This window comes from Grampus griseus, assembly GCF_964374135.1.
Source record: "Grampus griseus genome assembly, chromosome: 10".
Taxonomy (NCBI): Eukaryota; Metazoa; Chordata; class Mammalia; order Artiodactyla; family Delphinidae; genus Grampus; species Grampus griseus.
This window is the reverse complement of record NC_139004.1, coordinates 99,427,235-99,445,526: the sequence shown is the minus strand read 5'-3', so window position 1 is coordinate 99,445,526 and position 18,292 is coordinate 99,427,235. Positions and strand designations below refer to the sequence as shown.

The window sequence follows — 18,292 nt, the reverse complement described above, 5'->3', positions numbered from 1 at the left end:
TTGCCTTATACTTCTGTAGGATACATTCCTAGAGTGATATTGAATTACCAGATCAGTCTTTAAGAACATTTCAAAACTTTAATAGTTTCTTACCATATTCTCCTCCGAAAAAGTTGAGCCAAGACTGTGAGAGCAATGCCAGGTAGTGATCTTAAGTCTCTAAACTTTTCTAGTTTTCCCAACTGTCAGCTAAGAATAGTTAATATATATTGTCCCCTTCTGCTTCAGGCATGTGATGTGAGAAAGAGCATAGTACATAGTGGGTATTCAGACAGAAACTTCTGGTTAAGAACAAGACGTTTGGATTAACTCTAGGCCATTTTAACTCTGACTAAATGATTTCAAGTGTCACTGTTATATATGAGAAGGTTAAGGGCTTTGGAGTCAGATAGAGCTGCTCAATTCTGAATCCCTCCTCTGCCCGCTAAAGCTCAACTATAAAAATGGGGATGTAATTCCTACCTAGAGTATCCTCTAAGGATCAGGTTGGGTAATATGAGTGGGATGTATGCAGTATATACTGTTTCATAATAGTAGGCACCTAGTAAAAGGTAACTATTGCTAATAATGCTAATAATAAGATAAAACAAGTTTCTGAAGGAGTAAGGCTTGAGAAGGATGGGATTCCCTGTCAACCTCACTGTTTTCTACAGGAGGAAATAAATATCTCTCACTTATGCATGGTTGCTGATTCCCAGTCAGCGTCAGGGCATTGCACGTCCTTACTGCAGAGTATCTGACTTATTGTCATTGTGTGACTGTCTATGGACTTTCATTGCAGTTTTCTTGTTGCCCAATTAAAACATTTGATTATTTTTTGTTAGGTAACTGTCTCTCCTTGCTTCGGTTTATAAGGTTTGTTTCTGCACTAAAACTGAACTCCGAATGTTATGTTGGAAAGTTAGTGTACTTTAAATATAAACAGATACAGAATCTGGTTATTTTACCTATCACCTGGGTGTTCTTGGGCAAGTAGCATCGTTTTTCTGTGCCTTATTTGTTTAAAAAATAAAGGGTGGTTGGAGGAAGGGATTTAAAATCTTTTGGGGTCCTTACACAGATTAAATGAGATTATATATTAAGTGTCTGACACACATCCTAGAATACTAGTTTCTTTTCCTTCTTCAAAGGCAGAAACTTATGGCTTACACTTTTTTTTTTATTTCTCATAGTACTAATTGTTATTCATACTCAAGTATAGTTGCTCATACTTAATATACAGTAACAAAAGGAGAGAAGTGGAATTGAAAAAGTATTGGGTTGACCAAAAAGTGCTTTCGGTTTTTAAGTAAAAGTAAAAGACATTTTTCATTTTCACCAAGAACTTTATTGAACGGCATATTCACCCTTTTGTTCAGCTACCGTCTGCCAATTTTTCAGGCAACTTCATAATTGCATCTTCCCAAAACTCTTTATATTTTTGAGCAAAGAACTGTTCCAGGTGCCTTTTACAGTCTTTCAGGGAATTGAAATTTTTTCCATTAAGAGAATAATAAATAATAAATAAATAAATAAAAATAATAAATGGAAATCTGAAGGTGCAATGTCTGGTGAATACAGCGGATGAATCAGAACTTCCCAGCCAAGATGTAACAGTTTTTGCCTGGTCATCAAAGAAACATGCAGTCTTGCGTTATCCTGATGGAAGATTATGCGTTTTCTGTTGACTAATTCTGGACGCTTTTTGTCGAGTGCTGGTTTCAGTTGGTCTAATTGGGAGCAGTACTTGTTGGAATTAATCGTTTGGTTTTCCAGAAGGAGCTCATAATAGAGAACTCCCTTCCAATCTCACCATATACACAACATCACCTTCTTTGGATGAAGACCAGCCTTTGGTGTGGTTGGTGGTGGTTCATTTCGCTTGCCCCACAATCTCTTCCATTCTGCGTTATTGTACAGTATCCACTTTTCATTGCCTGTCGCAATTTGTTTTAAAAACGGAACGTTTGGACTTCCCTGGTGGCGCAGTGGTTGGGAGTCCACCTGCTGATGCAGGGGACACGAGTTCGTGCCCCGGTCCGGGAGGATCCCACGTGCCGCGGAGCGGCTGGGACCGTGAGCCATGGCCAATGAGCCTGCGCGTCTGGAGCCTGTGCTCTGCAGTGGGAGAGGCCACGGCGGCCCGTGTACCGCAAAAAACAACAACAACAAAAAAAATGGAACGTTTTCATTACGTTTAAGTAGAGAATTGCATGCGGAAATATGGTCAAGAAGGTTTTGTTCGCTCAACTTGTGTGGAACCCAAACATCAAATCGATGAACATAACCAAGCTGGTGCAAATGATTTTCAGTGCTTGATTTGGATACTTTGAGTATGTCGGCCATTTCCCATGTGGTATAACGTTGATCTCAATTACTGTCTCGATTTGATCACTGTCAACTTCAACTGGTCTGCCCGACTGTGGAGCATCATCCAGTGAGAAATCTCCAGCACGAAACTTCACAAATCGCTTTTGACACGTCTGATCAGTCACAGCACCTTCTCCATATACTGCACAAATCTTTTTTTGGCATTTCAGTTGCATTTTTACCTTTTTTGAAATAATAAAGCATAATATGCCAAAAATGTTGCTCTTTTCCTTCCATCTTCAATATTAAAATGGCTACACAAAAATTCACCAATTTTGATGTCTTGTTTTTTTTTTTTATTTTTTTAATTTATTTTTTGCCATACGCGGGCCTCTCACTGTTGTGGCCTCTCCCATTGCTGAGCACAGGCTTCGGATGCGCAGGCTCAGCGGCCATGGCTCACGGGCCCAGCCGCTCCACGGCATGTGGGATCTTCCCGAACCGGGGCACGAACCTGTGTCCCCTGCATCGGCAGGCGGACTCTCAACCACTGCGCCACCAGGGAAGCCCCTGATGTCTTGTTTTAAATGCACGCTGATATGACAGCTGTCACATACAATCTAACAAAATTGTTTCAAATGAAGTTAAAGACAACTAAGTGCTACTAGAGCCATCTTATGGAAAAAACCGAACGAACCTTTTGGCCCACCCAATATTAGAATAAGAAGTCAAGAGACCTGGGCTTATAGTTCCAGGTTGGCTTTTAACGGGTGGTATAACCCTTGATGAGTCTTTAGATCTGTAATCCCCATTTTGTTAATTTTTGAGTTGTCTATGAAATATTCTATGGAAATATACTAAAATAGAAGTTTTCTGAGTAATTTATTTAAGCAGAAGATGTCACCTACAAGAAAGCCCACATACTACTGTTTTCACAATTACTCTGTATATTGTATTGTTGAGTTAATTACTTTTGTTCAGGAATTCTAATTATTTGTCTATTTATTTATTTATTTTTACCAGGTTTAAGTATTGTGTAAGCTGCATCAATGGAGCACATACAGGGGGCCTGGAAGACGATCAGCAATGGTTTTGGATTCAAAGATGCTGTGTTTGATGGCCCCAGCTGCATCTCCCCTACAATAGTTCAGCAGTTTGGCTATCAGCGTCGGGCATCAGATGATGGCAAACTTATGGACCCTTCTAAGACAAGCAACACTATCCGTGTTTTTTTGCCAAACAAGCAAAGAACAGTGGTACGTGAACATTCCTCTCAGAAAATATAGTTGTCCATCACCCTATAGAAAACGTTATGGATCATGTTGCCCATCTTATAGGCAGGCAAAATCTTCACTGTCACGTTGAGTCTTTATTTTAAAATTTCATTTTAGTGTTTTGTAGTTGTACCTGTTTTTTTGTTTTTAATTGAGGTATAGTTGATTTATGATATTGTGTTTCAGATGTAAAGTGATTCCGATATATGTGTATGTGTATATATATATATATATATAAAATTTCAGAAATTTTTCCATTATAGGTTATTACAAGATACTGAACAGTTCTTTGTGTTATACAGTAAATCCTTGTTGCTTATCTATTTTATGTATAGTAGTTTGTGTCTTTTAATCCCATACTCCTAATTTATCCCACCTTTCCCCTTTGGTAACAGTAAGTTTGTTTTCTATATCTGTGAGTCTATTTTGATTTTGTGTATAGATTCATCTGTATTCTAGATTCCACATTTAAGTGATAATCATATAATATTTGTTTTTTTCTGTCTGACTTCACTTGGTATGGTATTCTTTTTTTTTTTTTTTAAGTATTTATTTATTTGGCTGTGCTGGATCTTAGTTGCGGCACCCGGGATCTTTAGTCGCGACATGCGGGGTCTAGTTCCCTGACCAGGAATTGAACCCGGGCCCCTTGCATTGGGAGCTCGGTGTCTTAACCACGGGACCACCAGGGAAATCCCAGTATGGTATTCTTCAGTGGCAATATTTCATTTCTTTTTTATGGCTGAGTAATATTCCATTGGTGGGCACTGGGGTTGTTGCCATGTCTTGCCTATTGTAAATAGTGCTGCTGTCAACTGGGGTGCATGTATCTTTTCGAATTAGAGTTTTCATCTTTTCTGGATAGATGCCCAGGAGTGGGATTGCTGGATCATATGGTAACTCTAGTTTTAGTTTTGTTTTTGTTTTTAATAAATTTATTTATTTATTTATTTTTGGCCATGTTGGGTCTTTGTTGCTGCATGCAGGCTTTGTTTTTCTAGTTGTGGTGAGTGAGGGCTACTCTTCATTTGCAGTGTGTGGTCTTGTCATTGCAGTGGCTTCTATTGTTGTGGAGCATGGGCTCTAGGGCACGCGAGCTTCAGTAGTTGTGGCGTGCGGGCTCAGTAGTTCTGGCTCATGGGCTCTAGAGCTTAGTAGTTGTGGTGTATGGGCTTAGTTGCTCCGCAGCATGTGGGATCTTCCTGGACCAGGGCTCAAACCCATGTACCCTGCATTGGCAGGTGGATTGTTTAACCACTGCACCACCAGGGAAGTCCCTAGTTTTAGTTTTTTAAGGAACCTCCATACTCTTTTCCATAGTGTGTGCACTAATTTACATTCCCACCAGCAGTGTGATAGGATTCCACTTAGGGTCTTTGTTAATTGGCTTTCCAGTCGCAGATTTTATTGCTTTGTGTTCTTTTCACACCCCTTGCTTTATCCCAGCTCTTGGCCTTCATTCTGTCGTTAGTCTTGCCTGAAATGTCTTCTTTACTGACATTTCCTCTAAACAGATAGTACACTCTTATTTATTTATTATTATTATTTTTTTGTGGTACGCAGGCCTCTCACTGTTGTGGCCTCTCCCGTTGCGGAGCACAGGCTCCGGAGGCGCATGCTCAGCGGCCATGGCTCATGGGCCCAGCCGCTCCGCGGCATGTGGGATGTTCCCGGACCGGGGCATGAACCCGTGTCCCCTGCATCAGCAGGTGGACTCTCAACCAGTGCGCCACCAGGGAAGCCCTTTTTATTTTTATTGGAGTACAGTTGATTTACAATGTTATGTTTGTTTCAGGCGTACAGCAAAGTGAATCAGTTGTACGTATACATAGATCCACTCTTTTTTAGATTCTTTTCCCAGGTAGGCCATTACTGAGTATTGAGTAGAGTTCCCTGTGCTATACAGTAGTTCCTTATTAGCTACCAATTTTATATATAGTAGTGTGTATGTTATGTATAGTAGTGTGTATATTTCAATCCCAATCTCCCAATTTATTCCTCCCCACCTTACCCCGGTAACCATAAGTTTGTTTTCTACATCTGTAACTCTATTTCTGGTTTGTAGGTAAGTACATTTGTACCCTTTTTATTTTTTTTTTTTGCGGTATGCGGGCCTCTCACTGTTGTGGCCTCTCCTGTTGTGGAGCACAGGCTCCCAACGTGCAGGCTCAGCGGCCATGGCTTACGGGCCCAGCCGCTCTGCGGCATGTGGGATCTTCCCAGACTGGGGCACAAACCCGTGTCTCCTGCATCAGCAGGTGGACTCTCAACCACTGCGCCACCAGGGAAGCCCTGTACCCTTTTTTTAGATTTCACATATAAGCAATATCATATGATATTTATCTTTCTCTGAGTTCACTCAGTGTGATAATCTCTAGGTCCATCAATGTTGCGGCAAATGGCATTATTTCGTTCTTTGTTATGGCTGAGTAATATTCCATTGTATATATGTACCACATCTTGTTTATCCATTCCTCTGCTGTTGGACATTTAGGTTGCTTTTATGTCCTGACTATTGTAAGTAGTTCTGCAATGAACATTGGGGTGCATGTATCTTTTTGAATTACGGTTTTCTCCAGATATATGCCCAGGAGTGGGATTGCTGGATCATAGGGTAGCTCTATTTCTAGTTTTTAAAGTAATCTCCATAGTGGCTGTACTAACTTATACTCCCCCTAACAGTGTAGGAGGGTTCCCTTTTCTCCACGCCCTCTCCAGCATTTATTGTTTGTAGATTTTTTGATGATGGCCATTCTCACTAGTGTGAGGTGAAAATAGTACATTCTTATGGGGATGTATTTCAAAGGGTTCTTTGAAAAATTCCCTTAGACATTTCTGGTGATTAAAAAATTGTTTTGTTCTGAATATTAAAGCAAACTGTTCATTTAAAAATTTTTCGGTATTACAGGTATACTGAAGGAAATAAAATTACCTAGAAAAAATTATTTTGGTAAATTTCCTAGGACTTGTGGCAAAGCTGGAGGTAGCTTAAAAATCACAGCTCTTTTCCAAGGGCACTGAACTAGCCAGTTATTCCTGCATAGTTACTGACACAAAATTTCAACTTTTCTAAGAAATTACTGCTCAAAAAATTTCTTACTATCCTGGGAGGGGGAAAAAAAAACACCTGGTTGAAACTGAAAAGTGAAGTTGTGCTGATTTTGCTTGGCCTGGGACATTTGCGAAAACCTTCCTTCAAAACGTCCACACCTCCTCCTTTCCCACCCTCTGTTTTTTGTGTAAAAGCAGTGCATTTTGTTTATTCTGTGTACCTAGGCGAGGCAAGGTTCCAAGGTTGGCAAGTACAGTCCAGAGTTTTCTCAGCTTGTTTCTAACAGTTCAACTCTCTCCACTTTACTAAAACTTCCTTTATACTTTTGTGACCCTAAAGAGCCTTCCAGTTATAGTGTTGTACATTTAGGTACATTTTGAACTGAAGGCAAAGCTAGCTCAAAGGCATTTCAAAGTGTGAGTAAATTTATTTTTGTTCCCTTTCCTACAAATGAAAGTTTAATGGCTGGCAAAATAGTAATAATAATCCCCTAATCTTTCAACAGTAGTCTTTCATTTGCAAAGTGATTTTTACCCATTATTTCTCAATAATTTTCTTTCTTACCTTAAGTGGAGAGCCCAGGTGGGAAGTCTGAATGTGATGGGAAGCTGAAGATCATCTGGTGCTGCTTCTGGGCATTACTGCCACTATCTTCTCCAGCCCCATCTACCAGTTTGCCTGGAAGAGTAGGAAACTTAGTTTGGCGTAATAATTAAGTGTATGGGCCTTTAAGACAACAAGGCCCAAATTTAAATCCCTGTATTGCCTTTTATAAGCTGTATCATCTAAACAAATTACATAGTATTTTTAGCCTCTGTTTCCTGACCTTTATGAAATGAGGCTCATGCTGACTACATGTTCATAAGTAAAATGGCAGTTATGATTATTTGAGTGTTTTCTATATCTGTGTATCTTTTTTTTAATTTTTAAATTTTTATTTTTGACTGTGTTGGTTCTTCGTTGCTGTGCATAGGCTTTCTCTAGTTGTGGCGAGTGGGGGCTTCTCGTTGCACAGCATGGGCTCTAGGCACGTGGGCTTCGGTAGTTGCAGCACACGGGCTCAGTAGTTGCGGCACATGGGTTCTAGAGCATGCGGGCTTCAGTAGTTATGGCGTGTGGGCTCAGTAGTTGTGGCTCGCGGGCTCTAGAGCGTAGGCTCAGTAGTTGTGGCACACGGGCTTAGTTGCTCCACGCATGTGGGATCTTCCTGGACCAGGGCTCGAACCCGTGTCCCCTGCATTGGCAGGTGGATTCTTAAACACTGCGTCACCAGGGAAGTCCGGCATTTGTGTGTACTTGACAGCCTTCATTTGAGCACAGCTGGTGGTTGGGGATGACTGATTTGGAAGCTTGACTTCTCTGACAGCTTTTGAGAAGGTTCTGTCAGAGAAAGTTAGTTTCTTCTGTTTCTTTGACCAGAGATGGATTGTGTGTCTCTGGAAGAACCACCTTCTTTCACTAGGCACCCAGCTTTAGGGGAGCATTGAAGGAGGAAGGAGTCATTTGCTGGCCAGCATGGCCAGTCAGCTGTTTCTAATCATCCCCAGGTTGCTTCACTGCTGGAGCCCAGAATGACTATCATAATCACTTAGTGGGCTCCAGAGATTAGTCAGATTTAGCTGATTACAACCTGTGTCCATGGGGAGTTGTAGAGAGAAGAGTGATAGAGAGGATCTACGTCTGATTTAAATAATTTTAGAATAATTAGTAGCTTGTGTTTTGAATTTTTCTTGTCATTTGTTTTGTAAACATGTCTCTTTGACTAACTGCTGCTGTTAATTATTATTGGATGAGTGATTGGATCATAGCTGAGGCCCATTAATTACCACTGGAATCATCCGAGAAGCAGTTTAAAATACAGATTCCTGAGCTTCATTCAAGATGACTGAATCGGATGTGTTAGAGGGGGCAGGCCAGGAAAATATTTTCACAGGCTCCTCAGATGATTGTAATATCAGCCACATTTGGGAACCCCACTGGATTAGAAGATATTTAAAGAACTGTTTAGCTCTTGGAGCTGTGACTTTTAATGAAGATTAAATAGCACAGATATCACTTTACGGTTTTCAAAGTACTACTGCACAGTATTTGATACAGGTCATGATTCTATTAATGTGTGTGTTGATTTACTTTTCATTGTCCTTATTTTTGGTGTATTCATAGTTCAGATCATTCTCTCTCCCTTTACTTTGTTGTTTTGTGTCTGGAAGCTGGAAGTTAGTGGGATATTTCTAAGGGTATCACTGCTTCAAGAAACCTTTAAAATAAACTTGTGAAACACTGTAAATGCATATTTAAAAATATTTTAAACCTTTAAAATAAGTACACACATCACTCACCTCCATCTGGGAAGTGGCTGGGTTGGCCACTGTCAGCTGTCACACTTTCACCCAGTGGAAGGACTCTACTTTGGGCAGTTTGCAAGCACTGCTAATCTACATTCTGCTCTCTCTACAGCCCATACTGTCTAGTTGCCTTACTTTTGATTAACTTTATTGGCTTTAAAAACAAAATGTATAGGGCTTTTATTGAAATGCTTAAGAGCTTCGGTGAAATTTTTATATAGTTGCCATTATTAGCACCCTGGCACTCACACTTTATGTTAGGCTTTTTTTTTTTTTAAGATTTTTTTATTTAGTTAGTTTATTTTTCGCTGCATCGGGTCTTAGTTGTGGCATGTGGGATTTTCACTGAGTCATGCAGGATCTTTTTATGTTTTTTATTTTTTAATTAATTATTTGTGGCTGCGTTGGGTCTTTGTTGCCACGTGCGGGGTTTCTCTAGTTGTGGCGAGCGGGGGCTACCCTTCTTCGCAGTGTGTGGACTTCTTGTTACGGTGGCTTCTCTTGTTGTGGAGCACGGGCTCTAGGCACTCCGGCTCAGTATTTGTGCCTCGTGGGCTTAGTTGCTCTGCGGCATGTGGGATCTTCCTGGACCAGGGATCGATCCTGCGTCCCCTGCATTGGCACGTGGATTCTTAACCACTGCACCACCAGGGAAGTCCTAAGGCATGCAGGATCTTTCGTTGCAGTGTGTGGGCTCTTCGTTGCGGCACACAGGCTTGTCTCTCTAGTTGTGGGGTGCAGTGTTTTCTCTTCTCTAGTTGTGGCGCACAGGCTCCAGGATGTGTGGCTTCCAGAGCCCGTGGGCTCTGTAGTTTGCAGCACGCAGGCTCTCTAGTTGAGGTGCATGAGCTCAGTAGTTGCGGCGCGCGGGCTTAGTTGCCCCGCGGCATGTGGGATCCTAGTTACCTGACCGGGGATCAAACCCGCGTCCCCTGCATTGGAAGGCGGATTCTTTTCCACTGGACCACCAGGGAAGTCCCTCTGTTAGGCTTCTGAGTGCCTGCTGAGTTTTTGAGGATTGGGTACAGGGGGATGTGAAGGGGCGTATACTGCTAAGGCTGTCTGGAATGGGTGTGCAGATTTATTTAAACTAGCAGTGATGTTTGTCCTGACAGCAGGGCAGAGGCTTTATTTCCTCCACTTCCTGCTTGCCCTCCCTAGTGTGAAGTGCATGTGAGATGGAATTTTTGTTAGGAATATCAACCATTTTGTTTAAAATAGGTTGAAATACAAAATTTTGATCAGAAGAACTCATGTTTGTTTATAGATTGGGTTGGCTTATTTTCCTTTCTGGTGGATATTTATGCTTGCATGAACATTTCATTGAGTCAAACAAATTAGAGATGTAGAAAGGGAAAGTTGATCATTTCTGTCTCCCAACCACTTTCTCTTAGGGGTAACAGCTGAGTATCTTTTCACACTCATATACCATATATAAACATATATAGGTTCCCCACCCTTTAAATAATCTTACTCTTTGTATTATTCTGAAAAATATTTTCCCCCGGTTAATATGAACACCCTCTGACGAGTCATTATAAGTAATATATTAGCAGCACCGTGTGACACATACAGATGTTCTGTACTTTATTCAAGCACTTACCTATTGCTGGACATTCTGGGTGCTTCCTCTGTGTGTGTGTTTGCCATTATTGTTGACCCTTGAACAACTAAGGGGGTTACGGGCGCCATCCCCGTGTGCACTTGAAAATCCGAGTATAACTTACAGTCATCCCTTGGTATATGTGCTCTGTGTCTGCTGTTCCATATCCTCGGATTCAACAAACCACAAATCATGTAGTACTGTAGTATTTCCTATTGAAAAAAATCCACGTGTAAGTGGACCTGTGCAGTTGAGAGCCATGTTGTTGAAGGATCAACTGTACAAGCAATGCTGTCATAAAATCTTCTACATATACCCTTACAGACTGGTGGATTTATTTCTGTATTCACCTTTCCAAGGGATGTGCTTGTGCAGCCTGTGTTGGTTCTAAAGGTGATCCTTTGTTTGTAGGTCAATGTGCGGAATGGAATGAGCTTGCATGACTGCCTTATGAAAGCTCTCAAGGTGAGGGGCCTGCAACCAGAGTGCTGTGCAGTTTTCAGATTTCTCCACGAACACAAGGGGTAAGAACTCAAAAGTCAGCCAGCTCTTCCTTCATACTAGTAAGGATTTCCTAGCTTCAAATAATAAGTGTTTCCATAAAAAAAAATTGTACTCGCTTCCTATAGAATAGTGAATATTTGAATACCCTTGTTTATAAAGAGACAATTCAGAAAAATAAGATACCAAGAACTTGAAAATTTTGCTTGAACATTGCATTGGAATATAAAATACATGTTAGTTGTTGGGTAGTGTTTCCATAGAAGGAAACAGTAATGTCAGATGGTATGTTTCTCGAGAGCAAGAATTTTGTGTTTGCTATAATGCAGTTAACAGAGTGGGTACTCAGAAAGTGTTTCATTATTATTTATAGTTAAAGAATACTGTCTTTAAGAGATTAACTTTTATAATTCACTCATTTTTATTTAGTTAATATTTACTGAATCCCAGCAGTTTGACAGATACAGGGCTAAAAGATGCAGGGGAATTTCTGCTTCAAGGAGGATCCGTGTAGTTCATCCTATTCCTAATGGTGGGAGCAAGATAGAGGCATCGCCTCAAAGTCTAGGAGTAATACCCCGTAGCATCAGAGCCATCTGTGACTGTTACCTGTTACTGTTTCCCCCCAAATCTGGGATAACAACCTTAATTTTACGTTCTTCTTGCAAAGTGCTAGTTCTGTTATTGATCTTTAGCTTACATCTTTTATATTTCAAGGGGCTCCCTAGTTTGAGAGACTAGCCTAGGTAATGAGTACTCAAAATGTTGCCAGAATTTGGCTCCCTGTTCACCGATGCCGAATAAAAATACGGAGACAGAGATTTGGAAGATAAGAAATAGAGAAGCTTTTTATTTTCTTTGCCAGGCAAAGGGAAGACACAGCAGGCTAGCGCCTCAAGAACTGTGTCCCCCTGTCCTGGGGAATTACAGGGGGTGTTACAGGTGGAACTAGCAGTCCAGGGTAAGTGATAAGGGTGAAAGTGGTGAAGGTCTTGTATTCTTCTTGCAGTATTTTAAAACAGTCACCGTTGGCATCAGGCAGTCTGGTAATTGGGTCCATTTATCTCTGGGTTATCAGCCAGGTGACCTACTTTATGAATGTAAACATCTACAAGGGGTGATTTGCTACAAGAGAATGCAGCCAGAATAAATGCCAGGTGCAGGGAACAATTTATATGGAATCAGAGAGTAATTAGCTTTGTTTAGCTTTGTGAAGGACAAGTCTAGCTACAAGTGTTTGTTAGTAGTAACAGCTAAAGAATAACCAAGATTGCTTAACTCTTTCAGTCCTGTTTATGCTGTTTTCCCAGCCTGTTCATTGTTTATTTTCCTTGTTTATCAGAAAAGTTTCATTTCTATTTTTGCTGCAACAAAAAGGGTGAGCATAAATTCATCTGTTTATGTTATTCCTCTCAGCTTAGGGGCTTTTTGCTGAAGTGCAAAATCTTTGAAGCAGATGCCAGTTTTATGTGGGTACAGTCCCAGGTTGGTCCCCAAGCCAGTGCCTGGCGCTCCCTAAAGACTAGAGAGACTCTGAGACAGTGAGGGGCTTGAGCCACTCTTGTCCACGCTGTATTTGTTTGAAGCTACCCTAGGTTCTCTTTTGGATGGATGGCACCTCAAGACTGATCAGGAAACAGGACTGACCCTCTCCCTCTTCATTAGGGCAAAGCAGGACTTTGGAGTAATGTTGTGTTTCCCAGACCTTGTATAGGGAAGTATATTAAGGGATGGATTATTTCCTGCCATATAATGAGAAAGATGGCTCTAATAGGCTTCTCGAAGGTGAAGGGAGAGGTTAGAATGGTGCTGTATATGTGGTGTTCTCTCCCTACCTGAGAATATTCTTCCTTCAGGAAATGGGCCAGATAAACTAGATAAGACATGAGGAAGGAACTGGGAATTAATTTTTACTTAAATGTACCTATTTTTCTGTCTTGTTTAGGCACAGTAAGAGTGGTTTCAGAGTAAATTTTAAGACAGTTGAGTCTTTCATCAATTTATATGTATAGACTCTGCAGACAGTTCTACAGATTTGAGCCCAATCTTCATAGAAAAGTGCATTTTATTTGTGATTCCTTTCTATTTATGTATTTTCTAGATTGAAGTAGCCTAGTGATTAAATTTTGCTACTGTAGCAATATTTGTAACCCATTTTGTAGGATTTTAGGATTTTTATAGGCTTTTAATGTTATAAAGTCCAGTTTATTGCATATTTCCTTTATCATGAGATTGTTTTATTTCATTGTTTAAAAAAAACTTTATTCTAAGAGTACAAGCTTTGGAGTCTGACTGACCTGGATTCCAAATAGGCCCTTACACTCTGTGTGTGGCCTTGAGCAAGTTACCTTCTTAGAGCCCCATTTCTCTCATTCCTAAGATGGGGATAATAATGTCCACTTCATAGGTTTTTTGTTTTTGGTTTTTTCATATTTATTTGGGTGTACTGGGTCTTAGTTGTGGCAGGCGGACTCCTTAGTTGCGGCATGCGAACTCTTAGTTGCAGCATGCATGTGGGATCTAGTTCCCTGAGCAGGGATCAAACCCAGGCCCCCTGCATTGGGAGCACGGAGTCTTATCCATTGCGCCACCAGGGAAGTCCTTATAGGTTTGTTGTATGAATTAAATGTCAGTGTTGTATGGGATTTAAGTTAAGTTTTATGTTTATGTAGCATGAGCTAAATGGTAGCTGTTGTTATTACTGGTATTCAACTCTTGCACCTAATTTAAGTATTTCCCTTTCATATTATGTTTTTTAAAATCCTCTTTAGTAAAAAAGCACGTTTAGATTGGAATACTGATGCTGCCTCGTTGATTGGAGAGGAACTTCAAGTAGATTTCCTGGATCATGTTCCACTCACAACACACAACTTTGTAAGTTGCAGATCTCTTCTCTCTTTGTGGTATGCTGGGTGCTTTGGCTGGCACAATAGGAATTTCTCAGAGATAATAAGTATATATGTTGTTGGATTGTTTAAAGCTGTGCCGTTGTTTACAGTAAAGGAATTTAGGTGTCATTAGATCACAGATGTACTTTAATTTCTGTGTATTAATTTTACAAATGTTGGAAGTGTGATTCTCCATTCTAATAAAACCTCTTGGGGGTCAAGAAGGAAATTATTTTGTTTTTTATTCAGTATAATTTACACCTGTGTTCTTGTTCCAGGCTCGGAAGACCTTCCTGAAACTTGCCTTCTGTGACATCTGTCAGAAGTTCCTGCTAAATGGGTTTAGATGTCAGACTTGTGGCTACAAGTTTCACGAGCATTGTAGCACCAAAGTACCTACTATGTGTGTGGACTGGAGTAATATCAGACAACTCTTGTAAGGCATTGTTCTTTTTTCAAAGAATATAAGGGGGCAGGGAGATATAAACCCCTTTTGAGGATGCATACTGTATATTTGACTGACAAGTCTGGGTTTTAGACTTATTAAATAATCATGATCTGGAAACGATCTACTTTAGAAACATGACAGTTCTGAAACTAGCAAGTTTTTTTTTTTTTTTTAACTAGCAAGTTTTAAGGTGGTATATAACACTCTGAAACGAGCTGGTAGGAGTATTACCTGTCAAACAGAGATTGATATACTGTGCTTCAGTAAGGTAAAGAGCAGAGGGATATGAACTCCCCCCCACCCCCGATTGTTTTTACTAGGTTGCTAGTAGACAGTACTCTGTCTACTCTTAAATAACACTGAACAGACCTCTGACATCGAGAAGGAGCAGAAAGTGTGGTTGGTGCTGTTTTCTTCACCTCAAACTAGGGAAAACATTAGTCTTAAAATGATATTACAGTAAACCTTAAAAAAACACATGTATCCCTCAGGAGACAAACCAGTTACTAGAATATATTCCGTATAGACAAACTGGTTTTTTTTTTTAAAGGTTTAAATTAAAAGTTACATATTCCAAAGAACCTCTTAAAAACTATTAACAGGGATATGAAAAGTCAAAGGTGAACTTTTATCCTATTTTGAAGGTACCAGAAAAACTAAGGGAATGTTATCATTAAACTACCATGGGAACATCTTTTTTGCTTACGTGGTAGTCATGTGTTGCTTTTGCAAAGAGAGCTTGGGTAGCATAAACAGCACAAACTTTGGAGTCCAGCAGACATTGGTCAAAATCTCAATGTTGTCATTAACTATCTGTAATCCCCTCTGAGCCTCAGCTCACTCATCTGAAAAACGGGGGTATTACCATGGTTGCAGTGTTTTTTTTTTTTTTTTTTTTGCGGTACGCGGGCCTCTCACTGTTGTAGACTCCTGTTGCGGAGCACAGGCTCCGGACGCGCAGGCTCAGCGGCCATGGCTCACGGGCCCAGCTGCTCCGCGGCATGTGGGATCCTCCCGGACCGGGGCATGAACCCACGTCCCCTGCATCGGCAGGCGGACTCTCAACCACTGCACCACCAGGGAAGCCCTGCAGTGTTCTTTTGAGGCTTAACTGAGATAACATGTGAACTTACCGGGCACCAAGTGCTCATCTCATGGAGGGAAGGTGCCCAGTTAATGTTAATATGACTTTTCCTCTTATTTATGACTTTTGATGCTGAAGGTGATCTATCCTTCATATTTCTGTCTTTTCATTTGTGCGTTTCCAAGACAGAATGTTTCTGAAAAGCTCTACGTGATATAGGTTATGAATTGCCCTACTCTAGCTTAAAAGAACACATTATTTTGATATGGCTGGACATTTGGCCAGTATTCCCTAGAAATGCACACTAGAGACTCTGTGCTCATTGGCCGGTCAAAATTGTTCACATTCTGTAGTCATTCAAACCCAGTCACTTAGGTACCCCCTTACCTTGGCGGGTAGCCTGAAATGGTCCAGTAAAATGTGACTAGGAAAAGTTGAGTTTGAGTAGCTGTGAGTTTGCAAGGCCAGGCAGACTGACTGTAAAATTACTACTGCAAGTCTATAAACCAGTCTTCCTCTGATTTCATTTAGGCTGTTCCCAAATTCCATTGTTGGTGATATTGGGGTCCCAGTACTGCCTTCTTTGACAATGCGTCGGATGCGAGAGTCTGTCTCCCGGATGCCTGTTAGGTATTTTTTTTTACCTACTGCTTTTCTTTTGGAAAGTTTTATTGGGGCAGGTGGGATTGAAAGCATGAATACAGGAGTTCCCTTACGTTCCCTCCTTTCTCTGTGTAAACCCTTTGCTGCTTCTGTGGAACTCAGCATTGGCGTTAGAGCAAAACAGAACTTTTTCTCTGTGGTCCTCTAGTTCTTAAACTCTGGAAAGTGACTCTGACTACAATTTATTCTGTTATCCTAGCATGTCCCTTGTATCTCATTACATTTTAAAGAGTTTGAAATTTTGCCTTCCTCAGTATGCAATGAGCCTCAGGGAAAGCATCCCAAAACGATATACAATGGTTCGGTAAGAATAAAACCCTCAACTTTGAAGTGCTTATTATGGCCTTGCATTGCTAAAACCATGGTATTGGATTGGCCAAAAAGTTCGTTGGAGGTTTTCCATAACATCTTATGGCAAAACCTGAACGAACTTTTTGGCCATCCCAACATTGAATAAACTGCTATCTTGAAAAGAATCTAATTAGATTTTTAATATAAATATCTGTTTTAATGTGCCTGTGAGTTTGCACATAATTTGTCTTTACTCTGTTTTCTAGCTTTAAAATCAGAGTTTTGTTGAGTGCACATGCCTTACTGTTACACATGAATTTGGAACCTAAAATAAATCTACATCTTTGTCCAAAATATCTGACTTTAATTTATATATAATCATATAATATTTACTAGCCTTTGTAAGACTCATGGAAATTGTTAAAGGCAGTATATCTCAGAACAAGGAATTTGTACCGAAGTGATATCTGGATATATTTGTATATGACTTTTATTTTTCTTGATAATTTGAAAAGCAAACCTGACTGAAAAACTGTACTTGCTTCTGAAGATTTAGGTAGAAGAAACCAGGCCTCTGAAGGCATTAATGTTGAATTGCCTGGAAAGGCAATTGCGATAGAGCAATTTCTCTTGGAAAAAAAGTCTTTTATCTCTTGAATCTATGCATGGTGCTACTTGAATCTAAACAAAACTCCCGAGTAATCTTTGGAGCAGATAATGAAAATGTTATACTTAATGCGTGTTCCCAGTTTGGTTGGTGGGAGAGTGGCATTGGGTAAAAGAGGCCAGTGATAAATTTCACGGTTAGGTATTGAAACCTAAAAACTGAATTCACATTAATTGATTTTGTGAGCTGTTTACGGGGGGAGAGTGCACAGTGGATAAAATGCTGGCCTGTTTGCAGACATGCTTGGCAGATCTAACCGTCTATTAAAAAATCTTCCTTAAAGTTTTCTAATTTAGTCTCTAAATTAACCTGGGCAAGTTCCATCTAGCTTTAGTAGGGGGTAGTATTGGTTGACAAATGCTAATCTGTTCTTTCCCAGAGATGGTCTAAAAATTCGGAGTATCCTGTAGAGGTGATTTATTAAATAGAAGAAAACTTATAACGTATCATTTCTTTTCACATGAATTCTGAGCACATATATTATTTACTTTTTAAAAATTTGCATGCAAAGGCATCTAAACAGAAGAAACAGAAAATAGGTAGTTGAAAGACTTTACCAATACAGAGGCCTGAGTGTCAACCATGGAATTTTCTTTCTCCTTTTCACCTAGTTCCCAGCACAGATACTCCACACCCTACGCTTTCACATTCAACACCTCCAGCCCCTCCTCTGAAGGTTCCCTCTCCCAGAGGCAGAGGTCGACGTCCACACCTAATGTCCACATGGTCAGCACCACCTTGCCCGTGGACAGCAGGATGATTGAGGTAATAGGGTCCTTCGCGGGTGGTGAAGAGTGTCAGTTATTTGGGTGGGGTTGATGGTTGTGTCAAGAGAGTTTTGGGTTTCAAACCTGATAAGGAATGTTGCAGCACTTTGTCAGGTCTCTGGACTTTTTGAATTTCTTATTCACTGCATCTTGAGACTAGCTTAATTAATCTGGTTGGTATATCATTCAAATGGAGAACTGAAACTTCCTGAAGAAATGTTAACATTTGAACTGATTGTTTCCATGTTAGATTTGAATAGGATTTCAGTGAGCTAGTGAATAAGATACATAAAGAGTAGTTTCTTTTTCATGTGGCAAAGAAAATAATAGTGATAGAGGACTACAAACTCTCTGAAAGACTTTTAAGTGATTTTATTTAGAAATAAGAGGGTGGAGTCACAGGATTTTAATAAGCAGGTA

At 40.3% G+C, this 18,292-nt stretch overlaps 1 protein-coding gene across 4 annotated transcripts in view; it reads left to right on the top strand.

The window, feature by feature from the left end:
• Window positions 1-3,315: 3,315 nt before the first annotated feature.
• The window catches only part of RAF1 (Raf-1 proto-oncogene, serine/threonine kinase), a 30,908-nt gene continuing 15,931 nt past the window's right edge, over window positions 3,316-18,292 (top strand). For 2 of the 4 annotated variants that reach the window (XM_082663021.1, XM_082663020.1), the window contains exons 1-6: window positions 3,316-3,545; window positions 10,975-11,087; window positions 13,836-13,938; window positions 14,231-14,388; window positions 16,016-16,114; window positions 17,717-17,870. In XM_082663021.1, coding sequence (XP_082519147.1) covers window positions 3,339-3,545; window positions 10,975-11,087; window positions 13,836-13,938; window positions 14,231-14,388; window positions 16,016-16,114; window positions 17,717-17,870 — 834 coding nt within the window. In that variant the 5' untranslated portion in view covers window positions 3,316-3,338. The remainder of the gene's footprint in view (window positions 3,546-10,974; window positions 11,088-13,835; window positions 13,939-14,230; window positions 14,389-16,015; window positions 16,115-17,716; window positions 17,871-18,292) is intronic. The other 2 variants (XM_082663023.1, XM_082663022.1) reach the window with 1 other exon arrangement.